At 60.5% G+C, this 21,572-nt stretch overlaps 2 protein-coding genes across 2 annotated transcripts; one reads left to right on the plus strand and one right to left on the minus strand.

Annotated features, from left to right (window-relative positions):
- The first annotated feature begins 85 nt into the window (after nt 1–85).
- On the plus strand, nt 86–12,120 carry FEV (FEV transcription factor, ETS family member). Its single transcript, XM_080397891.1, has 3 exons — nt 86–393; nt 1,342–1,416; nt 3,869–12,120. Exons 1-3 carry the CDS (start codon nt 342–344, stop codon nt 4,378–4,380), a joined length of 639 nt encoding a protein of 212 aa, XP_080254017.1. The 5' UTR covers nt 86–341; the 3' UTR covers nt 4,381–12,120.
- Nucleotides 12,121–12,940: 820 nt separating this feature from the next.
- CDK5R2 (cyclin dependent kinase 5 regulatory subunit 2) lies at nt 12,941–21,564 on the minus strand. Its single transcript, XM_080397886.1, has one exon. The coding sequence runs from the start codon at nt 14,152–14,154 to the stop codon at nt 13,189–13,191; it is 966 nt and encodes a 321-aa protein (XP_080254012.1). The 5' UTR covers nt 14,155–21,564; the 3' UTR covers nt 12,941–13,188.
- Between the last annotated feature and the right edge of the window lie 8 nt (nt 21,565–21,572).

Consider the following 21,572-nt stretch of genomic DNA (forward strand, 5'->3'; position numbering starts at 1 on the left):
CCCGCGGCCGTGATTAAAGTCTGATGCGGGCCCGATAGCGGGGGTGTGTGTGGGGGTGGGGGGTGGGGGGTGGAGGGGGGGGTGGAGGGGGTTGGGGGGGGCAGTGCCCGCTTTAATTACAGCGGAGGAAATTGCTGGAGCCGGGGCCCCGAGCCCCTGCGAGTTGCCTGGAAACTCCCCCCCCACTCCCCCGCCTCCCCCGTCCCCTGCCCGTCCCCTGCCCGTCCCGCTGCCATTTATTCGCCATCAGCTGCTCCCTGATAAAGTGGAATAATAATAATAATAATAATAGGGGCAGGAATATTAAAACATGCAGCCTGCGGGCCGCCCCCACAGCTGCCATGAGACACGGCGCCGGAGCAGTGCCACTGCTGCTCAACATGTACCTGCCAGGTACGGGCGGAACCCCCGGCTGCTGCCCCACCGCAGCGCCGTGCACTGCACAGCACCCGGCCCCCACCCGCCCTGCCCCAGCGCCCTTCTCTGCCCCGCTCCCTCCAGCGCCCAGCCTGCCTTCCCCTCTCCCTCTATCCTCCTCCCTTCCTGCCTTCCAGCCCCATAACTATCCCTTCCTCCTCCTTTCCAGCCGCACTCACAGCCTTCCACGCCTGCACACCCGTCCTCCCTTCCATCTTTCATCCACCCTTCTCTCCTTCCAACCCATCCTTCCACCCACCCGCCCTTCCCCGTGCTTCCACTCATCCTTCCACCCCATCCACTTGTCCGTCCATCCTTCTTTCTGCCCCTGCTACCAGCCATCCCCTCCACCTACCCTCTGTCCCTTCCATCAGCCTGTTCTTCCACCGTCTTACCCATTACCTGCCCTTCCTTCCATCTGTCCACCTCTAGCCTTTCCTTCCCTCCTTCTTCTCATCCTTCCCTCCATCCACCCACCCATCCATCCTCCCTTCTGTCCTGCCATCCATTCACCCATCTTTCCTTCCTTCCATCTAACTCTCCATCTATCTCTCGTTTCCCCAGCCACCCGCTCTCCAAACACCAACACTCATCCTTCCTTCCACCCGCCGCTCCTGCCACCCATCCTTCCACCACACACGCCTCCTCCCCCTCTACCCCTGCCCCACAGCTCTCTCCCTCTCTCCTCCCTACCCCAGCCCGCGGGATTTTCTATTCCTATTTAAAAGCTTCCCCGGCTCGGTCGGAAATCCGATTTCCTTTTTCCTGGACGCGTTTCCTGGCTTCGCCGCGGCGGCGGGGCAGGCGAGGGGGAGCGGCCGGGGGCTGCAGGGAGGCTGCCCGCGGGTGGGCGCGGGGGGTCGCGGTCCCGCCTGGCTCCAGCCCCCCCCTCCACCCCCACCCGCGCCCCTTTTTTTCCCCCAGATCCAGTCGGGGAAACTTTGTTCAAAGACGGGAAGAGCCAGGCGTGGGGGTCTCTCAGCCCCGGAGTGCAGAAAGGTAAGAGCACCGCTGCCCCTTCCCCTGGACCGGCCCCGCTCCCCCCGTTCCGCACGCAGCGGGAGCCCCGCGGGGCGCCCCCACCCTCCCCGGCCCCGCAGCCATCGGGGACCCGCTCCGGTCCGCGTCGCGGGCACTGTCCACGCAGGACACGGCGGCTGCGGAGCCCCGCTCCCTGCTGCTGCGGGCGGCTGGGGCTGGGGGCATCCCGCCGCCAAAGCCCACGGGGAAAGCAGCCGAGCCCCGACGGTGGGAGCCGCCGTCCCGTTGCAGCGGAGAGGAGCGGGGTGCCCAGCACCCCAGGCCCTCCCACCGGAGCCCCGCAGCGGGGCAGGTGTGGGGTGGCAGCTCGGGTCCTGCCGGTGCTCCAGGGACATCCGATGGGGAGGGAGCTGCCAGCCAGCCCGGGAGCTGGGGGAGCTAATCCGGGCTCGGGGGACCCGATCCTGCGAGCGGGACAATGAGGTGCCATACCACCTGGAAGGAGCTGCCGGTGAAGGGCTGGGGCTCCGGCAGGGCATGGGTCGGCTGGGAGATGATGGATCCCTGGGAGCCAGAGCCATCCGTCTGGTGCAAACCATCCAGGGGTCTCGGGGATCAGCCAAGGGCTGGCCAGGGAGCAGCCTGGAGCCTGCTGAGGGGTGCAGCAGACTGGGCACTGGGCAGCCGCGGGGCCGGAGCTGTGATGTTTGGGCCACGTAGCCTGCCTGTCTGGCAAGGAGACAGGGACCAGGGGGTGAGCAGGAAAAGAGGCAAAGCTGTGACTGCAGGGGCAGCCCTTTTGCCTCTGCACTGCGGACTCTGCCCAGCTGTACTCCGCTCACTGCGCTGCAGTGAGAAGGACCTTTGGGGGTCCCTGGAGGGGTTTCTTCAGAGAGCTGCCAGGTCCTGCAGCATAGCACCCTGCAGCAGGCAGGATTGAGCCTTGCTGCCCCACCCAGCTGCACCCCCAACACCTCCCTGCCCTCCTTGCATGGGGTGGGGCACCCCATGGGTGAGGGATAGCAAGACCCCATAGTGGGGTCTATGGGGATGAAGAGGCACGGGCTGCAGATGTACCCTAAGGAGGAGAGATCCCCCACCTCAGTCCCAGGATGGGGAATTTGGGAAGACAATACCTTGGAAGGACCTGGGCTTGTCTGCCTGGATCAGGATTTCTGAGCAGGGTTTGGTGGAATGGGGAACGGGTGTTCCCTGCTTTTTCCAGAGCAAGAATTGGGTGCAGCAAATAAAATCAGTGGATTCAAAGCAAGCAGGACAAGGTGGTTCTTTGTGGGAAACGTAGCTGAGCTGTGGGACTGCCTGCTGCAGGGGTTGTGGGTGCTAAACCTCTATACAGGATCCAAGCATCTTTAGACAAAATAGTGGCAGAAAAGCACAAGGACAAGGATGAAACGGGAAGACGCTTCCCCTGCTGTGGGAAGAGCCTGTGTTGCCAGGGCTGGGATCAGAAGCAGCGATGCGCAGGGCGTGCTGCTTGGGAGGGAGTGTGGGAGATGGGGTCTAGGTAAGTGCAGGGCTGCTCTTCAGGGTGGCTGGGTCCCAGAGATAGGATTGCTCATCACCCTAAGGTCCAGGGACACTCTCCTCTCATGACCTCTGGCCAGACCCAGTGGAGCCTGTCCTTGTGTCTCACCATGTGCACGACAAGGTGTGCCACACTCCTGTGTGTGCGCAGCCTGGCACAGGGGCATCTTGGGCATTCACCAAGGGTGCTCTTCAGTGCAATCTGTGGGTGCAATGGCCATGGCTCAGAGAGGACGATATTCCTCTGGAAATAAAGAATATCGGTGCTGATTCAAAGCCAGAGCAGGTCCTCCCCTGTCCTGGCCTCCCCTTACCCCATACCTGCCTGTGGCTGCCAGGGGTGCAGGTCAGAGCAGTGTTGCACCCTGACTTCTGCTAACCATGGAGATATCCTTGCAGGGCACAGTTCCCTAGAGACAGGCAGGGGCTGTGACACCAGTCCAGTTCCAAGCAGAGGCGGTAGTGAGGAATATTGGTGCTGGGATAGATCTGGGTACTGTCTAGATCCTTCCTTCTTGGGGTTGCAGATGAAAGAATCAGGCCAGATCCTCACACCAAAGCAAATGAGCAGGTATTCATCTTCAGTGGGGTATGAATGAAGGCAGGAGGGATGTGGGGACCCTGGATACAGACCCATTGCAGTCTGTGTTGACCTCTGGGCACGCCTATCCATGTCCCAAGGTGCAGGGGTGTCCTCTCCTCCTCTTGCTTGGTGAGTAGGAGGGGGTAGGGATGCTGCAAAGGAGACACAACCCTGTTACCATTTTCTGTGTCTCTAGGGTAAGGAACACACAATGAGGTACACCTGAAACCTGGGTCTGGGAGGGGGCAACATAGCAGGTGATCAAGGAGACTGGGGCACATCCTGCCCCTCTCCTTGTGCCCTGAGAAGGAGCTTTAACCTCTCCGGGGCCCGGCCTTACAGGCAGTGGGCAGATCCAGCTGTGGCAGTTCCTGCTGGAGCTGCTCTCGGATCGCGCCAACCTGAACTGCATCGCCTGGGAAGGCACGAATGGCGAGTTCAAGCTGATCGACCCCGACGAGGTGGCACGGCGCTGGGGCGAGCGGAAGAGCAAACCCAACATGAATTATGACAAGCTGAGCCGGGCACTGCGCTACTACTATGACAAGAACATCATGACCAAGGTCCACGGCAAGCGCTACGCCTACAAGTTCGACTTCCACGGGCTGGCGCAGGTGTGCCAGCCGGCTGCCCCTGATCATAGCCTCTACAAATTTCAGGGCAACCTGGCCCCGCTGCCCTTCTCGGGCATCTCCAAACTCAACCTCATGACCTCAGGGGTGACTCCCGCTGGCTTCTCCTACTGGCCTGGCTCCAGCCCATCCCTCTACCCTGGGCATGGGCTCCAACCCTCTGCCCCATTCAGCACCATGGCAGCCTCCCACCTCAACAACATGAACAACCATTACCATTAGAGGCTTGGCTGCACCGGGTGGACCTTCCCGTCCCCAGAAGCGTGGGGCTGTGGAGCTGGGGAGCTCAGCAGGGAGGGATGGGGGGTGGGATCCTGCCCTGCTCTCAGTTGCCCCCTTTTAGTTTGAAGAGTGGTGTGGGGGGCGAGGGGTACTTGCAGGGTAGCTGGGTTGGTTCCCTGACATGGGTGGCTGGAGGAGAGAAGCCATCTAAATTTAGGCTGAAGAGGGATCCATGAATCTGGGAATAGAAATGGTACCTAAAGCAAGGTGTGAATGGAAGGAAAAAACCCAGGCTCTCCTCCTAGCAGGGACTGTGCCCCCAGCCCTTCCTTTGCAACATGCTGCCCACCCAGTGAACATCCTTAGTTCTGCCCCCAGCCTGTGCCTGCCCTCCCCTCTCCCTGCAGAGGGGAGTCGGGAGCTGGGCCCCAGGGCAGCTGTATCCATGGGTGACGATCCCACTGGGCACGGGCAGGGAAAGGGAAGCCTCCCTGCAGCTCCTTGGTCCCCCACCTTGTCTCCAAAGCCTTCCTTTCCTTCATCCATCCTACACCTCCTGCTGATGGTGGCTTCCTCCAGACCTCAGGAGAAGCCTTGGTCTGGAGAGCAGATGCCCTCCTCGGGTTAACTACTGTCCAGGGCAGGGCTCGGGGGTTGGAGGTGTCACTGGCAGGTGTGGGGGACACTGCCAGCCTTCAAGGCAAGGCCAAAGGCTGGAGGCAGCAGACCATGGCCCCTGCAACTCTGCCCTCTCCCCAGTGCCTGAGGACCACGCCACAGAGCAGGATGGACCCCAACACCCTACACATGAGCCCATGTCTTGCTGGTCACTTCCAAGTTTAATGCTCCAGTTTTACTGTGGCTTTAGCCCCTTGCACACAGGGCTTGGTAGGACACCCTCGGTGGGTAGGGACATCCCCAGGAACAAGGCTGAGTGGGAGGTGGAGCGGAAGGTATGACAGCAGGGCTGGGAGCCCTGGGCACTAAGGGGCAGCCCTGGGTCTCTCCTCCTGGGTCCAAGGTGCCCCCATCCTCAGGAGCAGGACTTTGGCCCAGTGGATGCAGAAAAGGTGGGCGTGCTGGGCTCTGCACTAGCTGGGGGGAGGGATTGGTCTTCAATAAAACAGAGAGGTGCTGTGACTTGTGTCCTCTCTTGTCTGCAGGGGGCTGGTGAGAGAGGAAACTACCCAGCAAATCCCCTCCCATCTGAGCCAGAGCACCTGCAGGGCTGGGGTGGGGAGGACACAGCCATCCTGCTGCATCACCTTTTCTCCAGGCATCACCTCTGGCTCTTACAGCCCCCACAAAACAGGGCAGAGTTGGAAACCTTTAGGCTTTTTAAGACACCTTTTCAGGGAAGCCACATACCCTGTTCCCACGCTGGCAAGGGGATATGGTAGCTGGAGGCAAGGAGGAGATGCAGTCAGTCTGGTGGAATTCTGCCATCCTGCCATCATCCACAGGAATTTGCAATGCCAGGAGCCAGATCGCTCACAACCCACAGATCACTGTGCAACCAGCTCAGGACAATGCACTGGGCCCAGCATGGCCTGATCCGATAGTGGGTGTCCCTGCTAGGTTGGGCTGTGCCAGAAGCAGGGAGGTCCTGAGCCATGGGGCCAGACTTGCATGTGACATTGATGCAGGGGTAAGTGAGAAAGCACCGATTGCCTGGATTCAGCAACATGCCCATAGATCCACTGGTGCCCATGGTGGCTAGTGTGAGCTCAGGGGCTTCCCTCTGCCTGCTTCCCCCCTTGGGGCTGTGTTCCCCATCCCAGCCCCATCGGAAATCCAAGGTATCAGGGCTGAGGGCTAGGCTTATGGCAGGGATCAGACTAGCTGTGTAGGGGGTGCTGTGCAATTACTCAGCCCATGGAGATGGTGGTCAGCTCCCAGCTCCTCTCCCTTGCATCCCCCAGATGAAAGCAGCCCCCAGCTCTGGGGGATCCGTGCTGCGCCCTCTGCATCACTCCAGGGTCTGGTCACTCTCATGGCCTTGGTGACATCTGCACTGATGCGTCCTCACTGCCCTAATCAGCTTAAGGAAGGGGGATCTGATGTCAATGACTCTTCCGGGGAGGGCTCAGGCTGCTGGGTACGGGGCCTGATGCTGCCAGTGAGGAGCCCATGTGTAGGAAAGGGGCTGCAGGGGCTGGGAGGCTGCCTTCCTCTGGAGTCCCTGAGCGTTGCACAGCCCGGTCCCCAAGGATGGCAGGAGGTGAAGTGGGGGCGGGGGGCGGGGAGTAGTTACCCCCATGCAACCAGCACTCAGGCTGGACGCACACCCACACACCCCAAGCATGGCCTTGTAAGGGACAAATGCAGGGGTTATCTGCCACAGCTGGCTCCCTCGGAGGCAGAGCAGGGGCTGTGCCCCCTCAGGAGGAGTCTGCTTTGGGGCTTAGGTGACTGCATCATGCAGGGCAGGACATGGATTAAGGGATGTGGGTGACTAGTAGCTCCCCCCTGCCATTCTGCCCCTATCCTTCCTGTCCCTCTGCCAGTGCCTGCACCAGGGAAGACAAGGCAAGCCCAGTCCCCTCCTCATTCCCAGCCCTGCAATCCGGGTCCCTGCTGGATTGGAGGCTGGACATGCTGGGGAAAGTGGTGAGTTACCTTTTCGCCGAAGGGAGGAGCACTGCACACCCCCAGTGCAACAGGCTGCTGCTGAGGGGTTGCTTCACTCTGCTCTGAGCTCACCTGGCACGGTCCCCTTGCTCTGTCCCTAGAGTGCCACCCCAAAAGCCAGGAACCAGCCCCGCGCTCCCCAAGGATGGCAACCGGGAGGGAAGGGTGGGGGACAACCATGCAGGACTGCACCAGGGATGCTCTCGCCTGCCTGAGGCAGCAGCTGGTGTCACCATGGCAACTCGGGATGCTCCCATCCCCAAGCCCCGCTGGCAGCAGCGCCCCCCTCACCCCCCACCCCCACCCCGCCCCCGCTGTGATTACTGGAGCGCGGGACAGAGCATCAGCCCCCACCCAGAGCCCTGTCTGACCCAGCCCGCCAGCAGTGCTGCTTTCTTCAGTCACCAAAACTGCCGGCTTGGAGCAGACTGCAGCAAAATCCTGCCAATGGGCGAGCAGGGCCGAGCCCAGCACAGCTCCCAGCGGAGCATCCTCCCCTGCCCCGGCCGGGGGTGCCTGGCTCGGGGGGCTGGTGGGGGAGCACCGTTCCTGGCACTGGGGTGCACCAGCTGGGTGGGGAGCCTGTCCGGGGTGGCAGGCAGCAGGCTGCATGGGCCCAGTGCACCCACGGGCTCGAGACCTACCTGTGGGGAGTCCTCGAGTGCTCTGCCCAGGGTCAGATGGGGGAACACAGCCCCAGAGGGCCTCAGCCTGGGCTGGGAAGAGCAAAGGAGCACGTGGCCTGACAGCTTCTTCTGCTGCCTTGTGATTAAAGGCAGGGGTTTTTTTCCCTACTTAAAAAAAAAAACATATCTTTGTCTCTGGCTTTGCTTAGCTGGCAAGAGGACAGGACCAAGCCCTGCCCCGGCCTCAGCCTCTTGCCAGGATGGTGGGGGGCCCCTTCCAACTCCCTCAAAGCCTCCCAGCCCCACAGCAAGGGATCAGAAGGAGGGTGGAGTATCCCCTCTCCGAGTTTAGCAGAGCCACGTCGCCGCTTGCTTAATTTCTTACACTGGGAAGAGCCTTCGCAGCCCAGCCAGGTCACGTCTGCCCCGGGGGACGCGGGCTGCCTCCCTGCCCACCCCTGATCCCCTTCCAGCTCTCCCAGTTTCCACTTATTTCCACCTCTCTGCGTCCCCACGGTGCTGGCTCCTCTGCTCACCCCCCACAAAGCTGCTGACTCACATCCTCTCTCCAGACACCACCTTCCCTTGGCCTGACTCCCTGCAAAGTGCTTCGTGACTTCGTGTGGCTCAGCTGGAGCCCACAGGTGCAGGTAGTCAGGCTCCAAAACCCCTCGTAAAACCCCTCCAAGGTACCAATCATGATGCTTCCAAAAGGTGCTGCTTTCTCCCTTGCCAGTGTGCTCGGGGCTGGGGCTAGGGCTGTCCTGCCACCATAAAACACCCCCAGCCTGGAATTTTCTTCCCCCAGGTCCTGGATGCACCTGGGGGGATCTTTGTGCACTTTGGGTTTCTCCCCGCCCGCTGTCCTCCCCAGACACAGGGATGCTCTGGATGGAGCCCCAAACGTTGCCCCTGCTGCTGCCTGCTCTCTGGTGTCCAGGCAAGGGCTGCTGGGGAGACAGTGTCCTGCTGCTGCCCCTGCCCAGCTGTACACTGAGACCTTGGCCAGACTCTGCTGAGGACAGGGGCTGGGCAGCAGGGAGGACTGGATTAATGTGCTAATGCCAGATTATGCTTTAATGCAGGACTCCTGATGAGGGAGTGGCACCCGGTCCAGCCCAGGAGGCACTAACACCCTGGAGCAGGCTCCCCAGGACTGCCCTGGGCCACAGCTTGGTGCTGCTTGGCTGTATCCCAAGGAGCTCTGTCCTCAGGGGTGGCACAGGACCATGAGACAGGCAGGGGGGACAGCACAGGGTAACCTCCATTCTCAGCTCTCAGTGGACTGGAGGTAATGCCGCTGCCTAGGCTGGGGCTTCTCCACCTGCCCCAGTTCTTGGCACTGAGCTGTCCCTGATCTGTGCTCCTCAGTGCCATACCCACCAGCCAGGCAATGCCACAGGCCATGTTTTGGCTATGGCAAGGATCAAACAGCCTGCTGTCCTGCCTCCCTTGGTCTCATGCCTGCCACTGGGCTACCCTGGGCACAGGCAGAGCTCAAAGTCTCTTGCACATTTCCACCCCAGCCTGGATGCATCCCCTATCAGCCAAGACCCCATGGTGGCTGTCCTGCCCCTCCCTGGGTATAAATACCTCATCAGCCGATTTAGTCTAGGACCCCTCATGATCCCTCTGCCATTTGCTGCCATCTCCTTGCATCACATCATCCACATCTTCCCCCCTAGACATCCCACCAGCACCTGTGACTGAAGTGTCATAGAGCAAGGAGGGAACCAGAAACCTGCAGCCTGAAGCTGCAATGGAGCCAGTGTCCAAGTAACTCCCACAGAGGCAGAAGAGAGACCTCCCACTTCCATCTGCCTTGAGGAACATGCTATCCATCATCCTCACAGCCAAACGAGGAGAAAGGCTTGCGCAGAAAGCTGGGCTGAGGCAGGTCCTTCACCAGCCACGTGGGTGCTGGATCTGCATCATCCAAAGCAGTTTCCACCCCACAGAGCAGCTCCGAGTCACTCTGGAGGATGCTGCCAAGTCTTAATAGCAAGTACACAGCTTCCCTGCTGTTTGTCTGGCAGGGGGAGGCATGGCTTGCCAGGCTGGCTGCTCTAGCCACCTATTGCTCCTCCATGCCCCAGTGCCACAGCCAGCACATGCATGGATTTTGTTCTGCAGGCAGAGCAACAGGACAAGGGGAGTCCTGCAGAGCTGTTGCTCCACAAGCTCTGGGCAGAAACTCCTCCTTTCATGGGTGACTATACATCCCAGGGACCCACTGACACCCAGTGTGCCTCCAGCAACCCCGCACATCCTTTGGGGAGCAAGAGAAGGGTGCTGTGGCCTGAGAAGAGACCTCTCTGGGACAGGAGGGCCTGAACTCACCACAGGCTGCACCATGTATCTTGTGCCCACCTGCCCTGCTGCAACATGGGGTGGAGCAGATGGGACATCCACTGCAAGGCATAGAGAGATGTGTTGCTGCTGGAGGAATTTCAAACTAGGAAAGAGCTGCGATCCTTCACCAAGGCCTTGTGGTGATGGATCCTTGACTTGGCCCTGCTGCTCTACCTCTGAGCCCCAAACCATTGTGAATCCACCGTCCCTGCAACCCCAGACACTACTGGGCCCTGCAGCTGGCAGCGAGAGGGGGCTTCCCAGTCCTCCCAGAGAGGGTCTAAGCCCTTCACTGCTCCTCAGGGAGCACTGGGTGGCTGCAGGGATCATAAGCTTGGGGACAAGCTCTATCCATCCCCCTACCAGCAGGAGTTGCCCCATAGCTGGCTCCTGAGCCCAGATCCCCGTGGCATCATGCAGCAGTGCAGGCATCTGGCAAGTTAAAGCACAGAGCTTTTGAGAGGGGAAAATGCCAAGCTCCCAAGCCTGTCAGAGGATTCCCACCCCTGCTTGCATCCCCCCACAACTTCCCCTTTGCCTTGCAGGGAGCAGGAGGCTCCCAAGCAAGGTAAGATCAGTGCTTTTCCTGCCTTGCTCCTCCCAGCAGCTGTACAAGGTCCTCTGGGGGAAGGAAAACCAGACATATCTCCCCTCAGTAAGGCTCTGGCTGAGCCAACGGTGCATATTTAAATGCACAGGAGCATCTAAACTCGTCTCTCATTCCTTGACATTTCCAGAGACTCTGAGCTGTCTTCAATTACCAGTCTGCAATTAGCTCTTCCCAAATCCCCCAATAAGGCCTAGCACTCTTAATCAATGAAACACAAGGGAGGAGGGGAAGGACATGGCCTTGCTGCAGCTGAAAGCATTTTAGAATGCTGGGGCTTTAGGCTGTAAGAATCCTGAGAGTGTAAGGGGTGGGAAACCTCCACTAGTGCTGGCAGGTTGCTTGGCTCTGGAGATAAGACTATATAAAGCCACACAGCTGGGGCTAGGGGGTCACTGGACAAACACCCCAGGCTCAGGGTGGAGACAGCTGGCACCAATAACTTGGTTGTTACCCTGTGATGCTGCAGACTGTTCTTGCTGACTTGTGGCATGCTGCTTCATCTCACCATGCTTCAGTTTCCCACCCTGCAAAATGCTGATGGGGAGAGTCAGGGCTCCCCCAGCAGCTCCATAGGAGCTCTAAGGATCCAATTCCACTCCTGTTTAAACCAGAGTAAGTCAGAGCTACTACTCTTCCCAGCACAAGAGCTGGATATGGCCAAATTTGCAGTGGGTCGTGAGTACATTTTGGCCCAGATAGCTCACCACAAAGTCACATGAATGTCAATATAAAGGCGGGGACAAGAACACCCATTAGGGGCAGGGAGGAGGGGACCAAAACAGGTCTTAGTGGGTTTATGCAGCCGCAGAAAAGCCTTGCACAGCACCCTGCCAGGTCAGTCCCCGTCACAGGGACATCTGTGCTGTCTTCCTGGCTGCACAGCTTTGCCTGAATGAGCCAGATTGGGCCTAATTAGCAGCTCTGCTGATGCACACAAAGGTAGAGAGAATCCAGCTTACCCTCCATGACCTGCAGAGCCAGCACAGCTCTTCCTGGCTGAGGGGAGCTTGGCTGCCTGGCTCAGAGGGGCTGGGAAGCACTGGATGCAGACACCAACCAGAGAACACATGCTGTGGATTCTGCTAAAGAAGCCCTGGCACATTCAGTAGCTTGAAGCGTAGCAACCAGCTATGAGAAAGGCAAAGTTTTCCCCTTCTCCCTGGGGGTCTGCAGAAGCACAGGGCTGGTAACTGGGCTAGCAACACAGCTCCCACTGCCTGCTTGTGCCAGGAGAAGGAGCCTAGCCCTGCAGAGCACAGATAGGGAGGAAGGAGGTGAGACAGGGGCTAGCTTTAGGAAATTAAACCCAATTAATAGTGGAGGTCACACGGGCTGTGGGATCCTGGTTAGATTCATTGCAGCAGGCAGGCATCAGGCATTTCCATCTGGAATGGAGGAGGCCAGGAGAGCTCACAGGGAGCCAAGAGACACTCAGGTAGACCAGGACTGGCCTTGGGCACAACAAACAGGGTGAAGATCTGACCCCCAAGTTACACTGGGGAGTAAAACCCCCTCTGAGAACCAACCCCCCTCCCATCCCTCTTGGGGAGGAGAGGGGGCATGACTGGGAGCTTGGGGTGCACCCTAGTCCCCCTTGCACCCCACAGCCCAGCAAGTCCAGGGAGCCACCACCAGGCCCATCCAGGCCGCCTCTTTATTCTCCAGTGAAGCAAAGCAATAGGAGAGGGGACACCCTCCCCATAGCAAGCCCCCTCCCTCCAGGCTCCCTAGGCCTCCTCTGGTACATACCCCTTTTCCCACAGCAAGCCCAGGTGGTGGTGGGGGGAGGCATCACCTCACCATCTCACCGGGACCCTGTTCCGAGGAGCGGGGAGGAGAGGTTACCCGCGAGGGAATGTGCCCCCCCCCCCCCCCCGCGGCTCGAACAAAGGGGCAAGCGGGCGGCTCCCGCGGGGTGAGGGGCAGCGTCGCCCATGCCCGGGTGGGCCCGTACCCCCCACGCGGGGCGGGCGGGGATGGGGGGAGGCAGCGCCCACGACACGATAGCCCGCGGCCCCCCGGCCTTGCCCGCCCCCCCCCCCGCCAGCCTTTGTCTGCTCAGCGCGGCGGCTCCAGCACCACGGACAGCTCCGGGGCCGGCGGCGCGGAGCCCGGCTCTGCCCGCCGCGGGGGGGGTCGCTCACATGCATCATCTGCTGCCCGAGGCCCCCGCAGCACCCAGGGGGCACCCCCTGCCCCGTACCCTCCTTCCCCGTACTCCCAGCTCCATTTCGTGTCGTCGTCCCCCCCTCCCCCCTTTTTTCTAGAGAAAACACATCCTGGAGCCTCTGCTCCTCGACAGCCCCCCGCCCCCCGCTTCCCCCACCCACCCCCCAGTCTTCGCCGCCGTCTCGGTATCCCAAAGCGCAGCCCCCAGCTGGGATCAGAAGCGGGGGGGGAGAGCGGCCGGATCCGAAGCAGGGAGGGTCCAAGACAGCGTCTCCGTGGAGCTGGCGGCCGGGGAGGGGTGGGGGGAAGGCGAGGAGGATGCGGGGGTGGGGGGGGTGGGGGGATCCGGCAGTCCTTCGCCTCCCCCGCCCCTCGGTGCGCGGCCCTTTCCGCCCCCGGCGCCGGGGGCCTGGTACCTCCCTAGCGGTCCAGGCTGATCGTCCAGTGCTTGGACCCGTCTCCGCCCTCGCCCTCGCTCTTGAGGTCCTGGAAGAGTTGCGTGAAGTAGTGCGGGTCCGCGTTGATTCGTAGCATCTTGGCGCTGAGGCGCTGGATGATGCCCAGACAGCGCTCCCAGAAGCGCCCCTTGTCGCCCTCCACCAGGAAGGGCTTGAGCGGGTAGGAGATCTCGTTGCCCATGTAGGAGTAGGCGAGATAGAGGCAGGTGAGGAAGGCGGCCTGCAGCTCGGCCTGGCTCCCGATGTCTTCACCCCGCAGCGCTTCCCGGCACAGCAGGTAGACGAACACCAGGTTGGCCGGGGTGATGAAGCCCTGGTCCTGCCAGCCCTGCAGCAGCAGCGAGCGGTCCACGCTGCGAAACCAGGAGATGAGCTCGCCGGGGCTCAGCTCCTTCAGCCGGTAGCAGCGGCGGCACACGAAGTCCCCCAAGCAGCGCAGCAGCTCACCGGTGGACGCCTGCACTACCACGCGGCGCGGGGACCCCGGGGCGCGGCTGCCGGCCGGCGGCGGTGGCGGCGGCGGCTTGCCCCCGCCGGAGCCCGGGTGCAGCTCCTGCGGCGCCGAGGGCACGGTGGGCACCGGCACGGCCAGCGGGCCCTGCTTGGCGCCGTCGGCCGGCCCCACCACCGACTTGCGCAAGTTCTCGCGATTGCGCTGCACCACCAGCGGGTCGGGCTGGCCCGGGCCCCCCCCCGGGGCCCCGCCGCCGGGCTTCGGCGTCACCTTCTTGGTGCTCTTCTTCTTCTTGGCCGAGGCGGCCACCAGCCGCTTCCAAGTGAGCGCCGAGATGAGCACGCTGGGGCGCTTCAGCCGGCTCTCGCCCTTGCCCGGCACTCTTCCCGGCGCCTTGTCGGCCAGCAGCCCCCCGCCGCCGCCGCCGCCCTTGCCCGAGGAGGCGGCGGGGGAGAGGGAGAGCACCGTGCCCATGCTAACGACGAGCGGGACAGGCGTGCGGGGGCCGGGGCGCCGGCACCGCCCATAGGAGGCCGGGTGCTGCGGGGGAGGCGGCCCGCACCGGGGCCGCGGTGCCCGAGGATGCTCCGCCGCGCCCGCTCTGGGCTCCGCGCCCGCCGCTGCAGCCAGCCGCGGCCCCGCCGCTCCCCGCCTACCCCGCCGCCAGCCAATCGCCGCCGCACGCGCTCCCGGTGCGGCCCGCCCCTCGCCGGCGAGGAGTGTGGGGGGGGCCCGGCGCGGCTCTGTCGGGCGGCCGCCGACCCGGCGTGACCTTCACCAAGCGGGGCTCGCCCCGTGCTCCCGGCGCGGCGGCACGGCAGGTCCCAGCCCTTCAGCCCTCGCTGCTGGGGATGCGAGGAGGTGGCAGGGCCCTGCCGCGGGGAGCCTGGGGGACAAGGGGCGCAGGAAGGGTCTGCGGGGGTCTTCTGAACTTGGTTGCTCTGTATTCTTACCGACCAGGTGAGGGATGAACCTTCCTAAACCAGCAAAGCCACCCCCAACATGGTGCCAAGGGGACACTGGGGAAGAAGAGCCCTAGGAAATGCCAGAGGGGAGGGATGAGGAGGGGTGAAGGTTAAGAAGACTGAGTGTATCCTGGGGGGGAAGCTGAAGAAGGCTTGGGGCTGGAGAAAGGCTGGTTGTGACTTGATAGCTGCCGTGAAGGGCCTAGGCTTGGTGGGAGAGCCCCAGCTCTTGTGAGAACCAGCCCAGTCCTAGACATGGCTCTGTCAGGTCCCCCAGCCTGGTGGAAGCACCCCCAGCACCTGCTGGACAAGAATTAGGTTCCCCACCCCACCTCTTCCCACTCAGCCCTGAAGGGGAGATTTACCACCATGCTGAGAGTCACCAGCATTAGGCCAAAGTCAGGGACCTCGGAGAAAGGGGAAGTGGCCTCCTCCAGGTCTGCAAGGCAAGACCAGCCAGCCCTGCTGCCCAGGGCTCCCAGAGCCCTCAGGGGAGGAGGGAAGAGATGCTGCACTTCTGCATCGTTGCAAAAGGGTATGTGATAAACCAGCCATGTTGCACACAGGCTGCTTCTCCCACTCTGGATCCAAGCATGCTATGGATGAACCCTACACCCTCTGCTTGCTGCCTCCCTGCCCCTTGTAGGAAGATCCTCCTTGTATATCTCATCAGCTGGAGGACAGATCCTGCAGCTTTGATTGCTACGGTGAGCACCAGGTGTCCATTAGGAATAAAATGCCCCAATTGCCAGGACTGCTCCTGCAAGTAAAGCGCTGGGAGAGGCAGCTGGGAAAGGTTTCAGGGAGAATGTTTCAATGATGCATTTTGATACAGCATTTTATGTGTGAAATGAACACATGTCGGTGCCAGGATGTAGCTGTTGCCAGATGGATCCGGGCTAACAGGCAGCAATGAATTACCAACCGGGAGGAGCTAAGCCAGCCCCCCTGCTTCCTCCTGCACTGCTGATGCTGGAGGTGTTTGCAATGAAAGCGCAGGCTCGGAGCCGGCTTTCAGGCTTCCAGACAGGCCTCCTGGTGTCTGGGGCCGATGTGCTACATCTGGGGGCAGGGCAGAGGCTATGCCCTCTGTTCCATGGCAGGGAAGAGGGGCAAGGTCCCGTTCGCCCATATTCTGCGCTGTGGCCATCTGCAAAGAACGTGCACATAGACCCCCCAGACACAGAGGTTTGCTTTGGGAGCAGACAGAATCAAAGTGGATCTGGGCCAGCGTCACCTACCCAGGGCCAGCCTAGGCTGGGCTGAAGTAACCAGGAGGATTTGGTAAAGGGGTACAAATACAGAGGAAGAAAATCAGGACAAGGTTCCTGATGAAGATTAATTCAGCAACTTTAGATATACAGAGCTGGCTTCAACCTAGTTGAGAAGATGGAGGAGCCCTAGGGAGTTGATAGGAAGGAGCTTGTATTTGTTCTCCTTACATGTTTGAGGATGGACTGATCTTTCTGTTGTGCAGACAGGGTCTCATCAGAAACCCACAGCTGAATTTTGCAGGTAAGGAAGCAGAGACCTTCCTGCATACTGCTTGCTCCTGCCAGAGTAAAATTGCTCTCAGATTGCTTCATCTGAAACACATGAAGCCGCCCCCACCCCATGTAAGCTCTCCCAAATTGGCTTCCCCGAACTCATTAAGAAGGGCTATTTGTACTTGGCAGTGATGAGTTAGGCTTTGTGGCCTTCTGCAGAGAGCACTGGGCCACAGAGCTCCCCTGCATCCCGCAGCTGGGCTTGCGGTTACTGGCACTGAGCAGCTCAGTGTGTGTGCACCTCCTACCATTCCCAAGAGGGGAGATTTGGCTGAAGCCTGTTTAAAAATCCAGCCCAGGGCTCTTCAGCTATGCAGCTTGAGGCCTTGGCTATGAGCAGCAGAAGAGCTTCAAGGCCAGTTATTCCTTTCCTGCCTGCAGCCTGTCCCCCGCTGCAGGAGCAGCTCTAGGGTAGAGGAGGTCAGTGAGCCCATAGTCCTTCTCCAGGCCAGTGCTGCTGGCAGCATCAAGGGCTTTCTGCAAGCATTAGGGAATTACACAAGCCCTACAAGAACAGCAGGATGTTTCTTATGCAGGTAAAGCAGCAGCTTTGTAGCTTACTTGGAAGGCAGCTGCTCTTCCACGTGAAAGAGGAGGATCTTTCCCCCCTGCTCAGTTCTATTCTTCAGGCTCTAGCCCTGAGGCTGGCAGGAAACAATATAGCACAAGCTACGTTCTTTGGGCCATCTCTGCTTCACTCTGCCTTTAGGTCCTGGCTGTAACCACTCAGTTGGCAGGGAAAGGCACAAAGCAGGAGGGCAGGGCAGCTTTTCCTTTCCCTAGGGAATTGAGGCTCCTGCCCCAGGCAGCTGCAATGACATGCCCTTGGATGCAAGGGAGGAATGGAGTAGGGCTCCAGGCACGGTCAATCTCAAAGCTGTTCTCAGGCTCCTGCCTGCAGCCAAACCTTTGGCTACCAGTGGCATGGTTTTGCTGGGACGATATCGGCATACATTGATCCCCTGCTACTAAGGGTCACTCTAGCCAGGACAACACACACCTCAGCTACATGCTAGCACCAACAAAGGGATGGTTTCTTGTCCAGGCCCCTAATTTGGGCTGTGTAAAGGGTATCCCTGTCCTGAATCAGGCACGTTCCAGATGGGGAGTTGGAGCACTCTAGTACCCAGCACAGCTGGGTGGGCTCCAGGGATGGAGAGAAGCAAGGAGACAGCAGCACCAGAGAAACACGGGTAAAACCAGGTAGTACTGTGCAAAGGCTCTAAAAAGAAGTACTGTTAACCTGTAGGAACCACACAGTTCCCTGTGGGTGCCTGGCAGCCAGTCTCCAACTCTGCTCCACCTGAGTTAAGCCTCCCACTGCACAGAGCTGCACAGCTCTGCCTGCCCGGTGCAGGTGGGAACATGGGGACAGGTCAGACCTCGGTGAAGCCCGTGATGACCCTCACATCCTCCCCAAGCTGTCTCTGCATGATGCTGCCAAGCTAGGGCTGTGGCTGTAGCTCAGAAATGCACAAGGTCCCAGCCTAGGGCAAGGCAGCTCTCCCAGGACATGAAAAGGCATTTGGGAGGATCCTGGGCCCCCTGATCTGATCCCAGCTCCCCTCCAGGCTGCCAAGCTATTGGGCATGGACTTTGTGAGGGGTCCTGGCTGAAAGCAGCTGGCACGTCCCCCTGCCTGCTCCAGAATGATGAATGAGCGCATGTTTGCTGGCTGGCTGGAGCTGTTCTTTAATAGCTCACTTGCTGTGCCGTGATCTGTCTGCACTGGCAAAGACAGGCAGGGAAGAGGACTGTCTCCCAGGCAGCGGCTGGCCAGCCAGCTCCTGCGCTGTGCTGCTTTACCCGTGGAGACAGAGTTTGCAGTCTCAGTACATCTCTCGGTGAGCAGGTCTGACAGCTCTGCTGCTCCCCCTCCCAAGCCCATACAGCAGACAGACAACCTCCAGCAGAGCTCCTGCCTGAGCTGGGAGCCCTGGGGCTGGGAAGACCCAGAGGACCTGGCTGGCAGGTTGTCTGCAGCACCCAGTGAGGAGAAACCTGCTTGTGCTTCCAAGTGCTCCAGCCCAGACACCTCTCCCTTCTCCATTGCTGGTCCCCCTCCATCTCTCCCATTCCCAGTTCTCAAGGGAGAGGGGCTTCAGCTGTGGCTCTATAGACATAAAAGCAGATCCAGGCTTAACGCGTGACACCCTCTTAGTGGGGCTCCGGGTGAGGGGCTGGAGGAACTTGTGCAAGCCCCTGCTCGGAAGCCAGCCTTGGGTTCACACAGCAGAGCACAGCACAGCTGAGTCGAGCAGCCCGGTTGCAGCCCCTGGAGAGAAGCTATTTTTGTCCTGCCATTTGCCGAACGGCAGTGCTGGGGAATGGCTCAGAGAGCCAGAGAAACACAGCTCCTCTGGGTGGAAACTGCAAGGCAAAGCCAGGCTTTGAATCAACACGGAAACACATCTCTGCTTCCTGATCCTGGAGCAGAGAGAGGGAGGGATCCTGGCACTGGGCAGCCCCCAATTTATGGTGGGGAGGCAAGTATCTTGCTGGTATGGGGCCAAGGATGGGAATTGCTATCAGGGTTATCCTCACGGGCCACATCCCTTTCAGGACTGCTGCCATTAGAGCCCTTAAGGGAAGAAGGCCTGAGCACTAGACCGAGGCAGGGAGATGTAACTAGGAAGTCCCAAGCGTAGCCATGGGCTGTTTAAATGCCTGCCAGCCCATCCCCACGGTCCTGTGGCAGGAGGAAACCCCACACAGCCACAGGATGGTAGAGGATGATGATAATAATTATCCCCCCCTGCAGACAATTAGGGCTCTGTTAGGAGAGCCCCTGTCAGCTCAGCGCGGGGAGGTGGCAAGTGCTGTTTGAGCTGGAGTCCCTAGAGGGGTGAGGCAGGGCTGTGGAGCTCCCGCACCGCCCGGGCAGGCGGGTGGGCGCTCCGGGCTGCCGGTGCCCCGTGCCGGGGCTGTGCTGCCCTCTGGCGGCAGCCGCCCCCGGAGCGCCCCGGGCGGGCCCTGCGTGGGTCCCTCCCCGCCTCCGGGCTGAATGGAGCTGGGCGCAGGCTCGCTCCGGCGGCTCCCTGCCCAGCCCATCACCACCACTCTTTACCCCACATCCGCTTTAAAGAGACTCTGGCTGTCAGGGGCACTGGCACAGCTGGAGGAAGCTGCCACTTGTCTGAGGGAAAGTGTGTAGCTGCTGCCCCGGTGGTGGTGGTTCCTCCCCGCCACCCGTTGCCTGCCTGTGAAGACCCAACAGCTCCGAATCTGCAGCCTGCGCAGAGGGAGGGGGCATCTCTGGGGCCTCCCGGCAGCGAAAGGGCTGTGGGTGTAGAGACTGAGGTCTCTGGGCTGGGGTGGAAGGGGTGCTACAGAGCGCTGTGTGGGAGGGGCACCCCAGAGCAGGGGGGAGAGGGCAAAAGGAAGCACAGGGCAAGGAAAGCATCTCTGCAAGTGTTCCTTCATGGCAGGCAGTAAGGATTTGTCTGAGATCATGTAGAATGCTGCGTGCTGAGCCCAGGGCTCCTGGTTTGCAGGTCACTTGTTCCCCCAACGGCCTGGCTGGCAGGTGCTGAGCAGTCCAGCCCCTCAGAATTGCTTCCATCTGGCAGGGAGGGAGCTCCCTTCATTTAACCTCCTCCTGCAGACACATGGGAGCCTCAGCACGCAAAGGCCAGGTCACGGGGATATGGCTGGCTCTGCACCAGCTGTCCCAGTGCTCGCTGTGTGTGTGTGGAGATGCATTTGTGTGCATGCAGCAGCACGTGCATCCACAGGCTGGTGCTGCCCCAGCATCTCTAAGTGCTGGAGCCGCCCAAACCCCAGGTGAGGTTGCCATCCCCAGCTCTGTTTCCTAGTGGTGACAGGGAAGGCAGGGCGATAGGCTCCAGCTCCTGGGGCGCCTTGTCCCCGTGTGGTGGCCAAAGGGACGTGGTGGCACTTAGGGGGGAGGGGGGCCTCGCTGCCCACCAGGTGGAGCTGCACCCCACGTTTTGCTGCAGCTGGGGTGGCCCTGGGCCAGCCCTGGTCTCCTGCTGCTTTTCCCTGCCCTGGCGAAGTGGGATCCTGGCCTTCCCCGGCCCTCCAGGTAGTACATGCATGAAGGTCAAGGACGGATGTCCTTACACATGCTCTGGTGACAAGTGCTGACACCCACTAATCCCACCTGCCCAGCAGCACAGGGAAGTTGCCTACTTCCAGGTAGACCGTGGATATCGACCCAGTATTTTGGAAGCCTTGTCCCCAACAGCCACACAAGGGGAAACTCAGGAGATTGTCCTCCGTGGTGTTCTGGCCTCATGTTTTTCTGGTGCTTGAGGCTAATTGCATTCACTGCACAGGTGAGGATGGAGTCAGTCCCAGCCCCTGCTAAGGTCCCCATGTATAGCAGATCTCGTTTGTTCTAGCTGTATGTGGGTCCCCAAGGACCCCTGACCTTCTGGAGCTGCTGCAGTCCATGCCACTGGCTCTGCTGTGACTGTTGATGGCATCCCAGGATTTGTGCTATCTGGCCCTGAGCTTGGGGTGCATCTGCTCAAGCACTGCAGCCCTGTGAGATGCAAAGGGCCAGAGGATAAATCCTTCACCTGCCTTGTCGCTGCCTCTGTGGGCCTTGGTTCAGGGCTGCTGAGGACTCGCTGCCTGACACACAGCTGCCCTGTACCTCAGCTTGGAGGGATCCAGGGGTAGATGTTTCTGTGCTGATACCGTGCTAACTCCAGGGAGCCCGTCTGAGACCCACCGGCCTCCTCTTACAGCCCTAGACCTGCCCCATGAAGCTGGGACTTGGGAGACCCCCTGGTCAAGCACTCCACTGCCTTCCCTAGCCCCTTTTCTCCCTTGATGCTTGCCAGCGCCATGCAGGGGTCCCATCACAGACTGTCCCTCCTCTCCCTGTGGCACCCCAGGCATGACAGGCAGGGGCAAGAGGGCTGGGCAGGCAGAGGGCTGGGAAAGAGCCTCTCTGCCCTTGGTCATGGTGAGGCAGGGGGCTCTGGAGAAGGGTCTGCTCCTTGACTGGTGGCATGCTGTCAAGCCTGGTCTGCGGTGGAAGTGAGGGAGGCAGCTGTACAGGAAATAATCATGGCTTGTTCCAAGATTAAATCACTGGCGGGAGCTCGAGAGAGGATAAAAGGAACCGTCTGTCATTACAGGGAATATTAACCCGGCAGCAGGCCGGGAGGGGGGGAGAATTTTATTTCCTGCACTTGCTGGCTGCCAGGCCCACTGCACACCCAGGGCTCAGCACTGACAGCATCTCTCAGCGGAACATGCGCCTTCCCTCCCTGGCTCAGCCCTCGACACAGGCCCTTCTTCGTTCCCTGCTCAAGGAAGGGATGCTGCTGTGAGCAGGGACAGAGGAAGGATTTTTGGAGAAGTGGGGAAACTGAAGCAGGATCGTGCTGCATGTCTGGTACTGCTG

This window comes from Falco punctatus (assembly GCF_963210335.1).
Source record: "Falco punctatus genome assembly, chromosome: 8".
Taxonomy (NCBI): Eukaryota; Metazoa; Chordata; class Aves; order Falconiformes; family Falconidae; genus Falco; species Falco punctatus.